This window comes from Phalaenopsis equestris, unplaced genomic scaffold (assembly GCF_001263595.1).
Source record: "Phalaenopsis equestris unplaced genomic scaffold, ASM126359v1 Scaffold000932, whole genome shotgun sequence".
Classification (NCBI taxonomy): domain Eukaryota; kingdom Viridiplantae; phylum Streptophyta; class Magnoliopsida; order Asparagales; family Orchidaceae; genus Phalaenopsis; species Phalaenopsis equestris.
Window position 1 is genome coordinate 634,771 of NW_018165371.1, and position 19,814 is coordinate 654,584.

At 32.6% G+C, this 19,814-nt stretch overlaps 1 protein-coding gene across 1 annotated transcript in view; it reads right to left on the bottom strand.

Moving 5' to 3' along the window:
- Nucleotides 1–9,628, bottom strand: part of LOC110032373 (protein MIS12 homolog) — a 16,700-nt gene extending 7,072 nt beyond the window's left edge. The window contains exons 1-5 of the mRNA XM_020735989.1: nucleotides 9,461–9,628; nucleotides 9,311–9,377; nucleotides 7,878–7,997; nucleotides 4,335–4,427; nucleotides 4,120–4,246 (exon numbers count right to left, since the gene is read on the bottom strand). Of these exons, the coding sequence (XP_020591648.1) occupies nucleotides 4,120–4,246; nucleotides 4,335–4,427; nucleotides 7,878–7,997; nucleotides 9,311–9,377; nucleotides 9,461–9,582 (529 nt within the window). The 5' untranslated portion in view covers nucleotides 9,583–9,628. The remainder of the gene's footprint in view (nucleotides 1–4,119; nucleotides 4,247–4,334; nucleotides 4,428–7,877; nucleotides 7,998–9,310; nucleotides 9,378–9,460) is intronic.
- Between the last annotated feature and the right edge of the window lie 10,186 nt (nucleotides 9,629–19,814).

The window sequence follows — 19,814 nt, forward strand, 5'->3', positions numbered from 1 at the left end:
AAAGATGGTCAAATTGACCAAATTGGACCATGGTGTAGTTGGACAAAATGAAATTGGGAGTATTTTGGATTTATTGGGATTTATTAGGAATTTTTGGAATTTTTAGATTTTTAGGCCATGGAGGGGCATTTTGGTAATTTGGTCATTTTTGTCAGTTTTGGCAAATTTTTATGTATTCAAAGTGTTTGGAATGAGTTTTGATCAATTTTGGGTATTTTGGCAAAATTTGGGAATTTTGGCCAAATTTGGATCTCAATGGTAGTTAGGTAATTTGGAGGTGTCTTGGGGCAAAAGGTCAAGTTGGGCATTTCAAGTAAAATTGGATAAATATCCATTCTAAATGAGTCATAAATCAATGTATTGTGAAGATATAATGTACCCTAGTTCCAAGTCAACACCCAGGGTCAATCCTAAGGCCAAATAGCCCTATAGGAACTTTTCTTGAGCTTCCCCCATAATGATCTTACCTACTAAATACTAGAGGTTAAGGTCAATATGTGGAATTTCAAGTTGAGTAAAGAGAAGAGTTTTGAATTTCTAATGGTGAGGGTACCTTTTCTAGTTTTCTAAGACTAGTCAATAGGAAAGTCCTATGGCTAGACCTAGGCTACTAAAGAAGTTTCTAGACCTCAACTAAAAGTGAGGTCAACACCATCTCAGTTCAAGTTTAGGTTGGCGGATTGATTTCGAGTCAATTTTGTCTTAGCGGGTTAATTTCTAATTGGCGGGTCAACCCGACATGAAAAATTCAACAAGTTTGATTCATGCCCTAAACCTGACCAAAAATTATTCAAGTTAACTCGAAGCCAAATTTTTCGAGTTGAGTTCAAGTCGAGTCAGTTTTTATACCTCTATGTCCAAGTCATTAGGGGGTTGAAAAAAAAAGAATTATTCCAAACCTAATTTGTTCATTAATAACATGGGCTTAAATAGGGTATTACAGTGTTTTACAAATAAACCCCTAGACTTCTTTAATATTCCCTTTTTACCAATAGGACCCTAAATAAGGTACAATTCTCAACACTCCCCCTAAATGAGCAAAAGATATCCACTAAGTCCATCTTGTCACATAACCTACACAAATGTAATGAACTAAGTTCATTAGTGAGACAGTATGCCACTTGCTCTCCGGTGGCTACATGACTTAGCTCCAGTAGGCTATTATTCAGCTTTTCCTTGATGAAGAATTTATCAATCTCCACATGTTTAGCTCTATCATGTTGCACCCGGTTGTTGGCAATGTTAATTGTTGATTTGTTGTCACAACACTTCATTTGAGTTCCTTGGCCCACCTTGAGCTACCAACAATGCACTCACCCACATTATCTCAACAACTCACAAGGTCATGGCCTATGTTGTTGACCTCACTACTACAAACGATTTTTTAATCTTCCAAGAGACCAAGTTGCCCCCTATGAACATGCAAAATCTTGAGGTGGATCTTCTGTCATCTGCACAACTCGTCCAACCAGCGTCACAAAATCCCTCAATATCTACATGCTCATTCTTCCTAAAAACCTACCCCTTCCCAAGTGCACTATTCAGCTATATCAGAATCTAATACACTACATCCATATGACTCTTCCTTGGATTATACATGTAGCAGCTCACCACGCTCACTGTGAAAGAGACGTCCGGTCGAGTGTGGCACAGATAGATTAGATGGCCTATCAAACTTTGGTACCTCTCACGATCAACCAGATATCATGCTTCTATATTCAACTTGATTTTTGATCAATTTGAGAGGTTGCAGATTTGCATCCCAGCATGTATGTTTCCGTGAGAAGATCTATTACATATTTTCTCAGAGACAAGACTATCCCCTCAGGTCCACCGATCATTTCAATCTCAAGAAAGTATATGGGTTGTCCAAGATCCTTCAAGTTGAATGTCATCTACTAAGGATGCAATTAACAGAACCATTGAGTTGAGAAGTCAGATATAGATAAAGGTGTGTGTGGTCCTTCACTTATCTCTGTCAATACTGTCACTCTTTGATTCGTCCCCAATCAGATATTCCTATAGTCTCTTCCTTACTAGAGCAGCCTTGATCCGAAGTGACTCGGAAACATGGTCGAAGCCTCAAATCCACGAGAGGGACATCTAGCTCCTAAATAATATCAAGCGAGTGTGACTCAGGTAGTTAAAACAATAGTAAATTACCTTTCTAGTCGTTATAAGTCTCTATAGTTAATTACCTTTAAAGATCAAGAGAGAATAATCATAATTAAGAAGGTCGTTAGGCTCCAATTTATCAATTAGATATGATTTTAAATTTAATGGAGAGTGTGAATCCAAGTTTATGAGTCAAGTGTGACTCAGGTAGTTAAAACAATAGTAAATTACCTTTCTAGTTGTTATAAGTCTCTATAATTAATTACCTTTAAAGATCAAGAGAGAATAATCATAATTAAGAAGGTCGTTAGGCTCCAATTTATCAATTAGATATGACTTTAAATTTAATGGAGAGTGCCAATCCAAGTTTACCAGTCACATCTACCAACATTAGAAAACATCTAATCATAAAATTCAGTCTGATTAGCAATTATAAATTGACTCCTCTCAGCATAATGCTAGAATCTTCTAAAAATTATCCTCTTATGTTATTCACAAGCATTTTGACCAAAATTCTAATTGATTCAAATCTATCAAAGCTCGGGCATGAACATAATTTCAAAGAAAATTTCAAACTCAAGCCGGCTAGTTCAAAAAGTTATTCAATCTGGCTAGAAAAATCATATAATTCTATGATGTACATTGCTGAATTTCAAATAATTAGTACTATGGTTGAGGAATGTTTTTTATATGAAGAGGTCACCAAACAAAAATTATCCCTAACCCAACTCACTTCATTTTTCTTTAATCAAGAGTGCTCTCTAAAAAAAAAATAAAAAAAAAGAGATTTTATGCTTCTAAGATGTACCACGTCCTCCTTCAAATCAAAGGTGATGTAAAATGAAAATAAATCTCAACATATCTCCTAAGTCCTAAGAAAATATTTTACTTTTCTTCATTCAAACACTTAGGAACCTTTTATAATTCAAAAGTCGATATCTTTAAAACTACTCTTCTCATAGTTCACGTGATTATATTTATATGAATACTCTTTCCAATGAATTTAACAATACAAGATTGTTCTGTTTACATAAAATAAACTTAAAGTTATGTAACTAGCATAAAATTAAAAGTGTGATACTATAGTTCCCTTCCAATAAAGATTGAATAGTTTATACCACAATTCAAACTAGCACTAAATTGATCATTTCTGTCATTTGCTTTAGTTATGGAGTCAATTAACAAGTACCTATAGTGTTTTGTTAAATCAATTTGGTTCCAGTTTTTCCCAAGACATTAACATTACGATACAAAGCATCTCTATCAAGAACTGAAGTTGAAGATTTGGCCCATGACCATCATAAGTATATCAAATTTCAAGCATAGAAATAAAACTTATTAGACTTATCTATATTCTCTCTCTTTAGAACTTGTCCATAAAATTGTGCATATTTACATGTCTCAGACAGTGAAAAGTGCCAAAATTATCTTCTAACACTTTGTAGGAATTTATTTTAATCCCAAAATCCATAAAAATGTCAAATCAGTCGCCAGACTGTTTTAATATGAGTTGAGACAGTCCTGAACTCTTTTAAAGAGAGGATTATTTCAACCCCATTAGAAGAGTTTGTGGACTAATTTGATACTTTATAACCTCTAGGACTAAAATGACCATCTGCAAATAATCAATGAATCATTATGGCATTTTTCTCTTTTCAAATATATTGATTTTGTTATATCTACATAAGAAATAAGCCTTAAGTTTCATCATTCAAAACTTGCATCGCAAAGCCAAGGGATCGAACGCTTCTCATTGAGCTAGTATTTTAAAACATTGTCCAGCGTAAACATGGAAATGAATAGAAATAATATACCAAAAACAATGAGCATAGTATAGGTAAATAGGGAAGAACAAAGAGTAGAAAGAAATAAATAGATACTTCAAGATTGTAGGTACTCCATTGTAAAGCTAATATCTAATCTTGCACTGCAGTGCATCAAATCAAATATATAAAACAAAAGTAGAAATAATATAGTAAGCTATTAGTATATCCCTTATTGTACCTTTAAACGTTTGGGGAGCTGAATTTTGTTCAAGCAGTTGCATTGTCTCCACAACAGCAGCATCATATCTAGCTTGCTTCTCTAGTGAATGTATCTCTCTCCGCAGTTCTTCATTTTTCTTTCCAGCCTGTGGTAATGGCATGTGTTTCATATAAATTGTTTGGAAAATGAAAATCAAAAGCAACATGAAGATCTATGCTCAGCGCAGTGCTTACTTCAGCAAGCTTAATCCTTAAGTCATCCAACTGCATATTGAGTTGCTCATCAGAAAGATCAGATTGCCTCAAATCGTTCCCAGATGAGTCTTGCTGAAGAAATAATTTTTAGTAAGGCATCGTGCTTTTACAGTTCATCGAAATGCAATAAGCAAACATTTAGCAATATAACCAAAAAAATATAATATTTCAGTGGATTCCACAAAATTACAGGCTTTGTAAACGAAATTGTCTATTGGTAGTTGAGACCAAAAAGAAGAATATAAACTCAAATTCCTGAGAAATTAATGATTTTCATTGATAAAACAAAAAATATCATTCTTTTCCAAGATAAGAAAACTTCAAATGCTTAATATAATTTTAGTTTTCTAATAACCGGTAATGAACTATTAAGTTATACAATAAAGGCTGAAGATACAAGCCAGGCCATATGAGAAGATAACAATGTGAATTGATAAAAAAGGGAGATTTGTATCAAGGACCGCATGCTCAAGAAAACTTTATGTACATTCACTTGCCACCAAAAGATTCATTATACCGCAGAACCAGACGTTGGGCTTGAAGATTGTGGAGAACTCTAGAATTGGTATATAGTTATCATGTGTATAAAGTCATCTGGAGTGTTGTGGATAACGTTGTGTAGAAATTTATTAGAGATGGCAAGGATGGGTGAAAAGTTGTCAGCCGTAAGCAATTAGGGGAAGATGGATCTGATCTGAGTGATGGAGATGTCAAGGGAGATTGCTAGCACCTGAAGTTCTTGCTGTGGAAGAGTGTCCAATCTAGGCAAGGCTAGTTGTTCCAGTCATGACTAGCAAGGAGGAGTGAAAGGAGATGAAAATAGGTTTATTGTGAGTCCTTAATTTAATGGAGAAGATGCGTTGAGAGAGAATTTCTGACAAAGGCTTGCTGGTAGAAGTTCCATGTAAAGCCTGAATGTGAGCTGGAGGAAAATGTTGAGTAGGCGATAGGTTGGTGACGCTCAAAGTTGGAGTTAGCTATCATCAGCCAACTCAAGGGGATTTGTGGTAACGTAATGATATTTAAGGTATTAGAATAAATCCTATAGATCCAGATTTGCTAAATCCTAAGAGGTTTAAATCCCATAAAATATTTGGCATGAATTATGTAAATCTAGTTAAATCATCGCACTGTTTGACAACTTCTATCAGGATTTAAGAGATTGTTATGTTTGTTAGAATTGAAAATTATAATTAAACTTAAAATTATTTTATTACTAAGATAAAAATTAAACTAAATTCAATTTACATATTATTTATAATTAATAATTAATTATTCACTAGTGATTAATTATTAATAAAAAATTTATTAAACCAATTATTTATTAAATAATGATTTAATTTTAATCAATCATTAATTAATTAGTTATTAATTATTTTAATTAATAATTACTTAGATGTTTATTGAATAATTCAAAATTTAAAACATATTGTTATTCATTAATTAACTGTTAAATAATTACATGTAAATTTATCTAAATATAATTAATTTGATAATATATTAATTAATTATTAATAATTAATCAAATAATTAAAGAAAATGGAAAGAAAAACAAAATTAACTTAAATAAAAATAAAATAAAGGGCCTTCACCTACCACCCGATTCCTATGTATTAAGATATCAATAACCCAAACTTCAATTTTTACCCATAGACCATCCAATTCCTATGTTTTCAGCAAAGGTTTGGTGATCTAGGTAAAAATTGAAGTATAGGTGGTTGATAAGTTAATACAAAAGAATTGGGTGTTGGATATGTAAATCTCCCTAAATTAAAACCACAAACGTATCATTGTCCCTCTCTCTCTGCCAAACCCTCTCCTACATCACTTCCTATCTCTAGGTATCGCCCAACCCTCCCCTCTCTACCCAAAACACTCACTTATGTCCCTCCCCCTCTGGGTTTCGCCCAAAACCATGACCTTCGTGACTGAACCCTCCCAATATAATCACCATCAAAGCTAACTCGAAAGATAATGATGGGATCATGCCGTACAAAGACCGAAACTCTCATCTTTCTTCTCCTTCCACTCCACACTTACCTGAAACCATGGAGGAAGGTAACTTCACATCTTCCTTATTGTGCAAAGCGCCCATCCCATATTTACTAAATTTGCTGAACCATGGGATTTATGGCCAAAATCCGTGAAATCTGATTTATCAAATGTGGCATTCTTTTGTCCAAATTGACGGCATGGCAAGATTTAGGGATCTAAATCCCTTATCAGACATGCCCTGAATGCTACACAGCAACTAGATTAGAAAAGGAACTACATTATTATGCCACGATAAAGCCCTCTATTAGCATGTGTTGTAACACCAGAAGCAAAATGAATCAATTTCAGTGTGAGGATGGGTTACTCTACACAAAGTTCGTCGAATGTATGATACCATAAGAATTTATGAAATGGTCAGATTGATATGGTATAACCTTCCAACCGTCTGTTCCGGCCTTGAAAATTCTAAGCTCTCGAGCAGGGTCATGACATATACCAAATTTTTTAACATCCTAGTTTAGTTTCACATTAATTCCTCTTTTTCAATGATTTGAAGATGCCCCATCCCAAATGATGGATTTCCTAATGATGATGAGGAAGCGCATTCAAGAATGAACCAGATTTCATCTCAAAGGAGTTTAGTTCCCAGTGATAGATAGTTCATTCAGTATTGATACCATGTTGTAGCTTCGGTATGGTGAATTCCACACAGTGGAGAAGACGTACATACCTTATTTGTGATCATACCTTGATCTATTCTTCATCGTGAAGCCACCTGGTTCCCAAAGCACGAGAGATGATGATCAAATTTTAGCAAATTCTGATATATGACAGAGTCGCAACAAAAGGAAAGGTTTGAATGCCACTAGTAAAGCAATGGTGACATACGGGTTACTTTACACGAAGTTCATCATATGCATGACAATATAATAATTTATGAAATTGTTAGATTAATACTTTATTACCTTCCAACTGTTTGTTTCGGCCTTGAAAATTCTAAGCTCTCGAGTTGGGTCATAGCATATGCCAAAATTTTAAATGTGGCACCACTCTCATACAGCCTACAACATAATGAGTCGACCATCTATAGTTTGTTTAAGAAAGTATTTTTGTTGTTAAAATCCACCTAACCCAAACAGATCAAAAATCCTAAATATTTAACCTAACAATCGAGCCAAATTAGGTTTTGGAAATGTGTTAACTCCATGAACCTGATTAGACCCAACCCATGTTGATACAATTGTATAACAATCATTTCATTACAATTGTATAAAAATTTTAATGAAATGAGCATTTCATAACCCAAACAGAGAATTTCCATGATGTTAAAAAAAAAGTTGCTCAATTTCAAAGAATTTGAAATGAAATAAATTATATTGGACCAAACGATATATTATTCATAAGAGAAATAAATGTTTTAACCAGAAAATAAATTATTATAAAGCATTGGTGCTGTAAGTACAAACATCCTGAAAATAAAGCAAATCAAGTATTACAATCACTACAAATTTATTAGATAAAGCATACATTTTTTGGCAAGACAAAACCCTCAGGAACCGAAAAGCAATGATCGAGGCAGTATCTCTCCCATAGGCCCGTCTGCTTATCCAAGGCTCTTTCCACCAGACAACGAAGAGAGGAAATCCCCTAAAAATGGGGAAAATTAGAGATCATTGAACTTCAGTAAAATGTACTGGTTAAAATATCTCATTGTTATAATAACAACCATAAAACAAGATTATTATTAGTATTGGTCAGATGATTATCCCCGCTAATGTGAATAAAGGAACATTAAGGCCAGTTAACTTTTGCTTTGTGCAAGCATAAGCCCACAAATATTAGGTTTTTAACTACATAAGGTAATGTTTCGCATATAAAATAAAGCCACATTAAATGCTTAACTACATGAGTCTGTCCTTCATATTTAGAATAAAACCACTTAGACTAACAACGCAAAAAGAAAGAAAATTTTATCAAATGTATTTAAAATTCATTAAATGGGATAACCTTACAGTAATGAAAACTTGGGCTGGTAAAAACTTATACATGAAATCTATTAGCACATAACATTATGAGGACAAAAAACCTAGTAATATAAAACCAAAATACTTAGTTTTTATACAAATGGAACATCAAAAACCTTCCTCGAACAAAAAAATATCATAATAAAAAAACTTTATGGAAAACTAAAAGAACAAAATCAAACGACTTTTCAGTGGTCTCTCAAACACCAGAAATGGAGAATTTATATGTTCAAATTATGTATTCTTTTGGCATATGTTCTTTTAAATAGCTTCCTTTGAAACTTCAACAAAAATGTAACATATTACTACATCTTTCCCTTCTAGCCCTTCGACAATAATAATAGTTCTCCCACATGTAAAAGGTTTTCCCACTAACCATTGTACATGTCCAAACAATCTCAATTTATCCTAGCAAATTATCTTCGAATCAATATGAAACAGCTCTCTCTAATAAAAGCATATGAAACAGCTCTTTCTCATAACGCATTCATCTTACTCAATCCCACCACATTAAACTTGTCTGTTTGCACCCTTCTGTTGTGCTGCCTCTCAAATTCCTTGAGCCACCATGATATATAAAACTAATATAATCCTTCCAAAATATTAAGTTATTAGTATGAAAATTCCCGGCTCATTAATTTCTTCTCCTACCTTTCACCTTAAGAGCTTAAAAGACATGCATTGCCCTAATATTCTCAGATATACTTTAGGACCATTAACACTTCCATAGATCAAATAGTTATACAACACCTGTAAGAAAATTCAAAAAAGAAAAAACGCGGCTCTCTCTGTCTCAAAGGAACTAGCTCTACGTTGAACGAAAGAGCCCCACAAACATACACAGCTGAATAAAGTGCAAATAATCAACTCCTGCACCCCAAAGAAAACAAAAGTTGCGTTAGCAGATGGCTACGGGAAAGAAGAGATCATGCATACCTTGGCCAAATCGTCCGATCTCATAGAGCTTCCATTACCCCCGGAACCAAAGAGCTTCGTCGCTTCCCTATGTAGGAAAGGCTTGAGATCGTTCGCAGTAGATAGGGCACGAAAACGATTTGGAGAGGATAAAAGCGAGGAGAAAATTACTGATGGTAAAAATCGAAGGCAGATTCGACCATATCGTCGATCATGTTGAGAATGTCGTTGATTAAGAGCTGGGGATTCAGGCCCAGTGCTTCGAACGCCTCTTCGCCCTTGCTTCCTTCCATTATTCTGGGGAAAAAGTCGATAGAGGAAGTGTTCCTATTTGAATTAACAAGCCGAGCCAAAAGTTTTTGAAAGCTTGTTTAGGTCCAATTATTTAAAATTTTTAATTTAGCATATTGGCCTACAAAATTTAGACTTCTACATTTTAACCACTCGGTTCATCCAAAACATTACATATAACGAATTGATCATTTTTTTCTAATACATCTACAATAAATTTTCATCATCTGTATGAATTTCGAGATAATTTTTTGAGCAAAAAATATTCAAATTTCGATAAAAATTCATTCAAAACTTAAATTTTAGCAAACATACAGTCAAACAGACTGACTTAACAAGAAGAAGTCAATGTTAACAAAAGTAGTCCAATCCGGGTTAAATCAAGCTCATATCAAGTCGTTAAACTACTCTTAAAAATTTTCTGGAAATATTTAAAAAGTTAAACAAATGTCGAATCTAGCAAGTCAATAATCGAATCGAGCTCTCGACAAGACAAGTCCAATGAGCCCAAGATTGCTCAATTTCAACATCGATAAGGCACTCAAAACACTATGATCGAAGGAAGCTCTCTGGATGGTCCAATCAAAGTGATCATGTTCATGTATTAATTACACCTAAAACACAATGAATAGAGTCTCACCCCTCTCATGAGGAAGGGTTGAAGGCTTGAGAGATAACTTAAAACTTTAATAATTAGCTAAAGTGTGCACCACCCCTATATTATCTAATTTAGGGGTTAGAAATATAAATACCTAAGCATTGGGTGGTATGTATGTAAATGCCCATAAAAAATTTCATAAAGAAAAATCTTGAAATTGTTTTAGTCCCACATCAAAGTCATAAGTTAAAATTTTCATTTTTGTTTAAATATTGACGTGAAAGTCGCTTGTTTGAGAGCTCAAGTTTTGCGTGATGTCACACCCAAATTCGAGCAATATCAAGTGATATAGAACCGAACACAAACGGACTCTTTAAGATCCTAATTTGAATTTGAGTTGATTTCGAACAGGTATTAATGCAAATGATTTGAACACGAACAGAACTTCAACTCGCTCTTATTCGACTAATTTTCACCCTTATACATAGCACACAATCCTATGTATTTACATATCTCACATCTAATTTTTTTTATATTCACACATGTATCACTCAAATTTTAATCACATCAACAATAGCTTCATTAGCATCTTTTAAAGTGAAGTAGATAATTTCCTATATAGGTTTAAAATATCAAAAAGTTTTCTATATATGTGAAAGCTTAGGTGTGAGATTTGTAAATATATAAGAATTGTTTAGTAGGCATGTAAATTTCCCTAAAATTTATTTGGCAAAAAATAGAAGGAATATTTACATATATAACACGTGAGGCCCGGGCAAAGATCGTTCCTACCCAAGAGGTCGCGACAACTAAAGGAAGGTTCTTAAGGAGACATAGTCAGCTCCATAGGTCAAGAATTTCTTTTCTCTATTTCTACAACCACATGATTCAACAAATCTCCACTAATGAACTGACCATCACATAGAAAAGAGACTCTATGCTTATACTAATACTTATATGTTGAACATAGCTTTATTAGGCACGAGCCGACAAGAGAGTGGGGAGCCATCCGATCGACCAAAAAGAGAGCAAGGATGAAAAAGAGTCCTTTAAGGAAGGGGTGATAGCCGGTTTCACCTCACTGAAATTCTACATTTACTGGACTATGTGCATGCAGTGAAGCTAATCAACCTGCTTCGACTGCTCATACTAAGTTAGAGACTGACCTAGAGGTTTGTTTGAGGATGAAGTGCAACATCAGGAAGGGAAGGAGCTAGCTTTTGAATCGACTCTTCCACCACCCTCATTCTATCAGAAAAAGAGAAACGGTTCCCCAGTTGACTGGATTCCCTCTGAGAGCAAGGGTTAAAGATCTGGAGTTCCTCTGACAATTGGTATACTGTCATCAACTAGAAGGTGGACTAGTATAGTGGATCATCGTCTGTCAAACTCTACCTTCCCATTTGTTGAAGTAATTTGAACTCGAGCTTTTGTGAAGTCCCTCCAGACGCTTGAACATACACAATTATATAAGAAGACTGGTCACTACCATCTGAAGGTATGGGAGGCTTCCCATTAGAGTCGATGGCATTGGAACAAGAAGAGATGAAGTGGGTTGCTGCTTCGGAACATTAGAGTTAGATTATGATCCTGAAGTGAGTACCCAACCATAGACTTAAGAAAACCTAACTCACAACGTAGGGAGAAGTGATAAAAACTATTTCTTGCGACTGGTGGGGTAAATACTAATCTGCAAGAAAAAGAACTAATTCAGAGAGTTATAGATCTAGAAAACACCCTTAGGAATTATAATTTGATTCAAACCCCTACATACTTTTGGAAGACTGATATCAAATTGAGAGTGAGAAGTTGCAAGAAGCTTTGAAATATGAAGAGTTGGTAAAAACATAAGTATAAAAAAATATTATGTAATTGATCAGAGATTACTGAAATAGAAATTTGAAATAAAGGAAGACTTTAGCTCTGATTTGACTGAAATTCATGCTATGGACATTAAACCAAGTGATTTTTTGGGAGGCAACCAAAGTGTTACCTTATGTTTTGAGTATGTTTTAATTTTGCATTTATCTTGAAATTTACTTCGAATTTATTTTGATTATTTTTTGCTACTTATGCAAGGGTCTTGTTAGTTATAGTAGAATCTATAATTAAGTTGATTAAAATTATTACATTTGGACATTTCATGTTGATATTTTTCTTGTAAACTAGATATTATTTTGCTAGAATGTTACGTGTACACTCGTCAATCTCCATGTGTTATTGTTTTGATAAGCTGACTTTTTTGGTGTGAGATTCCATATTATTAATGCTCTTTTCTTTTCATGCACTTTTTATGTGACAAAATTAGGATAGAAAATAAGTTTGGGAGAGGGGGGCATATTTGTGTACTTGCCATAAAAGTAATTCCCATAGTTTAGTTGTTGATTGTACTTTAAAGTTGTCAATTATGCTAGGAATCTTAAAAATTTAATAAGATTTTATAATGACTTCATCAAAATAGTGAACACTCATTAAAGGGGAAATTAGAATCAATGTCCTGATAACTGAGTATTTTACTTTAATAACTTTTACCTGAACTCTAAAAAATCTTAGAATAATTTAAATTGTGTAATAAAATATAAATAGCTAACTAGAGATATTTTAAGACTTTTAATTTTCAACTCAACCAATTTAATTAATTTAAACTTTTAAATAAATTATAATATTTTAGATTTCATATTAAGAAGCAATTGAGAATTAACAATTACGAGAAATTAGATATTCTAAATCTTTAACAAAAATGTGTTCAAATAGATATATTAATTTTTAATGGAACTAAAAAAACAAAATATAAGAAAAGAAAATATAATATAATAGAATATAAAATCCTTGATCCAAAAGAAAAATCAAAATAAGTTGTCAATCTCTCTAAGAAGAAGCTTGAGGTGATCATAAAAATTAAAAAATAGTGTCTAAGTCTTTTTCTATTTAATAAGACTTAAAAATCTCGCATGAAAATTCTTATGATATTATATTTTCGAAAAAGTTAAGCAATTTTGGGTTAGTTGATTGACTATTAGTTAATTTAAAAATAGCTTTGAAAAATGAAAATATTTCAATCACACCGGATTAAGAGTTTTAAGATCTACTTAGGCTCAGAAAGAAGAGTGTTAAAGAAATGGCTAGGCTATTAGAAATTAATAAAAATTTAACCCTAAAGTGATATTTGCATATGTTTTATTTCACTTATATAATATAGTTAGAAAATCTTGAAGTCTCGCATGAGAGCTTTGAACATCATTTAAATCCCAGCTAGATATGAGATTATTTGAGGACATATCATATAAATGTTTAGGGGAATCAATACGATATAAAAACACTTGATTTATCGGTTTTAAATATCAAATTTTATTCCATATGTCATCATAATTTTATGCTTGTAGAAAGTTTCTTTTCGGTAATTTCAATTTATATATATAGGGTTCAAGCGTACTTCACTGAACGAAAAGCAGCTGAAGGAAAGTTGACATATCATAACTACACCACTAAGCAACCTAATTGTATAGGGCATGCAATGAGTCTAGTGTAATTACACAAGATTTGATGCAACTACGTCAACCTACTACATAACAATGTCGGGCATTAGTGTAACCACATTATGGTCTGGTCAGGATTAAATTGACAAGATTATTTAATATGACTTACGCAAGAGCTATATAAGGGGATGTTAAGGGATGATTATGACACTTTTGAAAGTTTTGGAAGCTACCTTTCTTCAGGTTTTAGTAAAGTCTTTATCAATTCTAGGTTTTTCTTCAATGATTTTCCTTAGGGAAGATTCTTAGGGTTATTTCTTGTGAGTTTGGAGAGTTTGTGGGAATATATTGAGTGCAATTGTGTGAGGAAGATCTATGAAAGTTTGTATTTAACGGAGATGATCATAATGTATTGCAAGGATTGACTGACTCGGATTTGAATTTTATGTATGTTTTGCTTTATTTCCTTTTTATACCCTAAATAATAATTTTTGTGCTTTCCTTTCCTATGCATTATAGTTAAACTCATTTTTTATACTCATGTGATGCAATATTTGTGACTTTTCCATAATTTTATCATATAAATTTTGATCTGCAGATGCCTTTTCTATGCTTGAATTTCAAATGTCGATGTGTTGACTTTCTGGCCTTAATTTACTTTTCGTATAATGATGTAATTATAATTCTATTGTGATATAAGACTTTTAATTGTCACTTAGAAGAACAAGTAGATTAACACACAATAATCTATTAGAATAGGCATATTGCCAATAAAAAATTGCAACCTAGATAGGAAACTAGAGGATTTCTTATAAATAATGCATAGTTTAGTCTCCTAAACTATAATATGATTTTTAGCTCTCAATAATAACATAACTTTCATGGAAAAATATTAAGAGACCACTAAACTGGTGTCACAGAAGTTTGATCCTTTCATTTCTTAAAAACTTTAAGAAAATTCAGTTTAATTTTTTCTATCTACATTAAAATTTAGAACATTTCATATCTACAAAAGTGAGCATTCAAACTAATCTTAGAGGTTTAGAAAACTAGAATTTTCTCCATTATAAATTGTTTGATAACTTTTCTTATGAGAACAATATGCAAGCTCCTAATTCATATATTACTTGATCGACACGTTTACTTGTGTGATTAATCAAATTGCCTCATAACAATTTTGGGTGTTAGCATTACTCAACGACTTTAACATGTATGAAAATGGTCCTAAGAAATCTACCAAGGATGCTATATCTTTCAAGGTTATTTAGTAGAGTGCTACTTGATGAAACTAACCTGTAAGGAAGAAGTTGATAGAATCAAGGATGTTAGACATACGAGGTCTCTATCAGAGTGTTACTCTATAACGTAAACATGAAAGAAAGATGTTAAATAAATTCATCAAGAATGTTAAGTTGTTGGTCGAAGCGAGCTCAATGATGTTAATCTCTATGGATGAGGTTCATTTTAATTCACTAAGGATTTTCTTACCTAACCTAAGTTATTGGTAGGATTATGACTTGATGGCGTTAACCTATGTGGATGAGTTCGAATTTAATATACCAAGAGTTTTTTAACTATCCTAGATTTTTCTGAACTACTTTAGTGTATATGAAAGAGGTTGAATTGAGTTCTCCTATAACTGATTAAGTTTAGAATAAAGTGTTATAAATATTTTATGTTTCTCGATTATGGGCGTAGGTTGAGAAGAACAATATTTTCTCTTAGAATATCGATGCAACCAGACTCAAGAAATGGATTTGACACCTTCCTTATTATTTCTTAGTTCATTAGCCCCTAGTAGAGGTGTTGTCTACATGAGCCTGATTATTTTGTTTAAATTCACCAAAATATGATGTCATTATTCAGTGATATGATAATGGCTTTGATTGAAGTGACTATGCGAGTTGATCTATTTGGAGGTCGATGAGAGAGGTGGGTGGGTGGAATTGACAATATCGAGGATACTAATTTCCTAAACAAGTTAAAGAAGGGGCCCTAGATGAGTATTATTGAACAGGGAATTTCTAGTCATTGGTTAATATTTTGATAAGTAAGCTCCACTAGTTGGCACTAGTGTTAGCTATTAAGGTTTGCATAAGAGCTAAAGAATCTCAATTTGAGATTTATCTTTTTTATGCAGATAGTCTTCCAATCATAAAGAAGAGACCCCTTCATCATCGGTGCAATGTTTATCAGGACAAACAAAAGCAGATGCCTAATGTCCCTCGTTTCAAGATTTTTATATGGAATAATATATAAATGTGAAAGTGAGAGGCTCCGTTGTTGCAAGCGTTTTGCATGTTGGTGATCTTAAAGATGCTTGTGATAGTTGAAAAGGTAATATGGGTTCCCATGTATGTCGTTGAATTGTTACATGTAGAAATTTTGCAGTGGTAGAGTGATACACACACATAGAAGAAACATCATGGGTGGTGACACCATAATTTTTTAGTTGAAAATCCCTAGAAAGAGAAAAAAATAATTAAAACATTGTAACTAAAATTTTGAATGAGATAAATCTTTGAATTTATTTTAAGACAAACATAAAATAAATATTGATTTATTTTATATTTATTATATTCATTTAAAATAAATTTAACTATTTTGAAAGTTATTCAAACGCAGTAAGAAAAAAATCATAATTTTCATCTTTAATAATGCCAACTGTATTATTAGCTTTTAGTTACCATTGGCCCAACCCGGTTGCAGTATGACAATAATTTTATGCTTTTATTTATGATCACACAACCTAATTTCTTATACATATATTCATCTTCAATGTAAGTAAACAAAGAAGATTTATGTGGTGGCTTGAACTAACTCGATAAATAGCTCATGAGCTATACTTGGTGAGCTAAAAAAACAAGTTGGAGCTAGTCTTTACAAGTAAACTTTTGCGTCTGATGACCGCACGTTCAGATAACGATGATGATCCGATCACGTCACCGTGCATTTCACGTGGCCGGATCAACACCGTAATAATTTCTACCCTAATTGACTCCTTATCCTACTAACTAGCTTTTTTAAAATAAAATTAATATATATTTATTCTTTCTCATTTTTCTTTTTTTATTATTTTATTATAACAATTATTTAAATTATATATTTTTTTTCTTTTTCATTTTAATTAAACCAACTTGTGAGCCACCTAGAAGATATAAAATTATGCTCCAGCCCAATATATTAATCAAATCTAAACTCAATTCATAACTGACCGAAGGTTAACTCAACTGATTTACACCCCTTTCCAGCTCTCCAAATGGAATAACTTTCTAACCCGAGAAAATAACGCCATGGGCGCTCTACCATATGAGAAATCCTTATATGCTCGTGAGAAATCACTTGATCAAAGAGATCGTTGAGTCCCACCAACTCACCATGCCAGGCTTTATGCATGCATTGATCATCTTCCCCAGGCTCCAATATTCAGATCTCCACTTAGCATCTGAAGAGCACAAAAATGCTCCACGTACCAGATACTAGCCAGGCTTTCTCTAGCTACCATTATTTCTGCATCTGAATTTTAAAAGTTTTTCATGGTGCTTATTTAAAGGTGTTTTAAAAAAATACAGTACAAAATATTAAATATATATATAGAAAATATTTAAAATTGTTATTATAAATCTTTACAGTTCTGATAATTACACTGATTTAAAATCTGAATTCTCTTGTGCAGCATTATTTCGCTATAGAGAAATTTGTACTTTTGGTTCTCTGTTTCTATAAGTTGCATGCGGCTGCCTGAATATTCTGAGTGTCAGAGTCGATCAGACTATTGCCCTGCATGGCACTCAGAAAAGTGCAGGAATCAAATGGGGGATAATTGCACCGTCTGCTACTTTGTCTTTGTTTTTGAAAAGAATCTTAAACGTGAGTACTGGTGGGGTTTTGTAACTTTTTGTAAGGATCCAGTATTTTGTTCATACTAATGATTGTGATGGCTTAACTATTGGCCTGTTATGCCTGCAGAGATGTTTTCAGACACGCGAATGCCATGCATGATATGAGCCTAAGAGGTGCAATATGAATAGTGATAAATGAAGTGCTTGTTTAAAACTATGTTTATTTCACTCTTTTGAATCCAATACAGCTTGTTCACTCAATTTTTCATCTTAATTTATTGTTTGTTTATTTTATTTCTGACTAAATGAAATTAATACGTTCAAGTTTTTATTAAGCTTGTTTTTGCTTCATTTTTCATCTTAATTGGTTACTCATTGCTATTTATAAAACTAGCACCCTTTTACATGGTTTTTCAAATTTTAACTAAAATGTCAAGATTCACAATAAAACCTCAACACATTTTATCGAATTCTAATGGTTTGATTGGTGCAATTTTTCATGGGTGAGAGTTTTACAAATACATAAGTTTTAAGTGCTATGGATGCGATTATCTTAACATTTGAACATAATGAAAAATTAGAGATGATATTAACATTGATAGATTGGAGAAATATTGCTTTAGAAATGAATATTGGAGTTATTTTAGCAAATAGTAATTATTTATTGGATCAAATGTAAGCAATTGGTGGGAAGTATAATAGTAATTATATTATAGAATAATATGAGGCTAATCTCTGCATGATTATGCTAAACTACACAAAAGCAACTACTTCAACACTTTTATAATGTTTCTTTTTAATTAATGCTACTTCAACCCATGCGATGTTGACCCCCCTCAATTGTGTGCAAGTATGGAGGTACTTAGTTGAAAATGGCATATCTAATATGATAAGAGTGTTCTTATATGCTCAATTAAAATCAATCATGATAAAGATTTTTTTATGCTTTAGCATGACAGTTTTGAAATGATAAATTATTTCATGGGATTGTGTGAAAGTCATGGAGCCAACAAAGATTTAAAAGGAATTGGATAATTAAAAGGGAAAGACTTGGACATTTTTTGCAATTTCATTAAAGAATGGAAAATTTAGAACTTGACAACTGAGATCACTTTCTAAAATAGCATTTTTTCTGTATTTCTAATGAGATTGTAACATAAGCTATTTCTTATTTTTTCCTTTTTTCATAGTAATTAGTTTTTTTTTTTTTTTGAATTTCTTGGTTGCTAAGTTCTATTGTTTTTTCTAGTGTCCTTGATACGTTTGTCAAGCAACTTATCAAGCCTTGCCCTGATTAGAAGAGCAAGTACTCTCTTTTCACGAGTGTTTTTAATAAGACACTTAAATTCTTCATCAATTTTAAGGATATCACAGTAAACCAAGTCTCTCGGGTCGTTCAATTTTTTTTATGCAACAACAGGATGCTTTCTCATTCACAAACATAACCATGCTAATTCTTTTTTAGATTATAGACATATTCCACTTTATGATAAATTTATGAATGCATTGCCAAGATCTTAGCATATGTACTCAAATAAGTCTTACCTCTCTCACTATCTAAGTAATTGCTTGAACCTTAATAATATACAATATGAATTTTGAGGACAATTTCTCTCTATCTAATGAACATAATAAGTCTTTAATTCTTTGCATTATAGAAATATATTGTGTTAAGATCAATCTTAATAATATGTTTGATGGTGCATGAATTGGGATGGAAAATCAGATATTTATCACCTTTTCTTTGTTTATTATTAATTCTTTTTTTTGTAAATTTTTTCAGCTTCCTTTCGACATGTGTGATTACAAATTTATTAGTTGGCATCAATTTTTGATGTCACAAATACCAGATGCCCCTGTGATGTTGTGGGAGAGTGCGGCGCTCATGAGTATCCTCCCGTAGCTTAAAGAGCACGTCAGGACGTTACTAGATGCATGTCGTCTCTAGACTAGGGTCACCCCATCCTAGTCATGCTCGATAGCAACTATGATCCACTTGAAAATTACTTGTTTTAGTGTACATTTCATAATCATCTTATGTACATTTTTAATAATATTACACTTTAAATGGAGATATTTTGCATTTTTTTATCTTCAGGTACAAGAAATGGACTTTTAGCAAAAATGAAGCAAAAATGATGTCATTTGGAGTCAAATCGAGCAAGTAAGAAAATTCTAACCTGACACATTTTGATATATCTTTCTATATTTAATCTCCTTTACATTTATCATATATTTTTGAATAAAATTATGCTTTAAAGAATTGTTGTTTTCATGTCTATTCTGTAGGTTTATCAATTTGGAGCGCAACAAAGCTG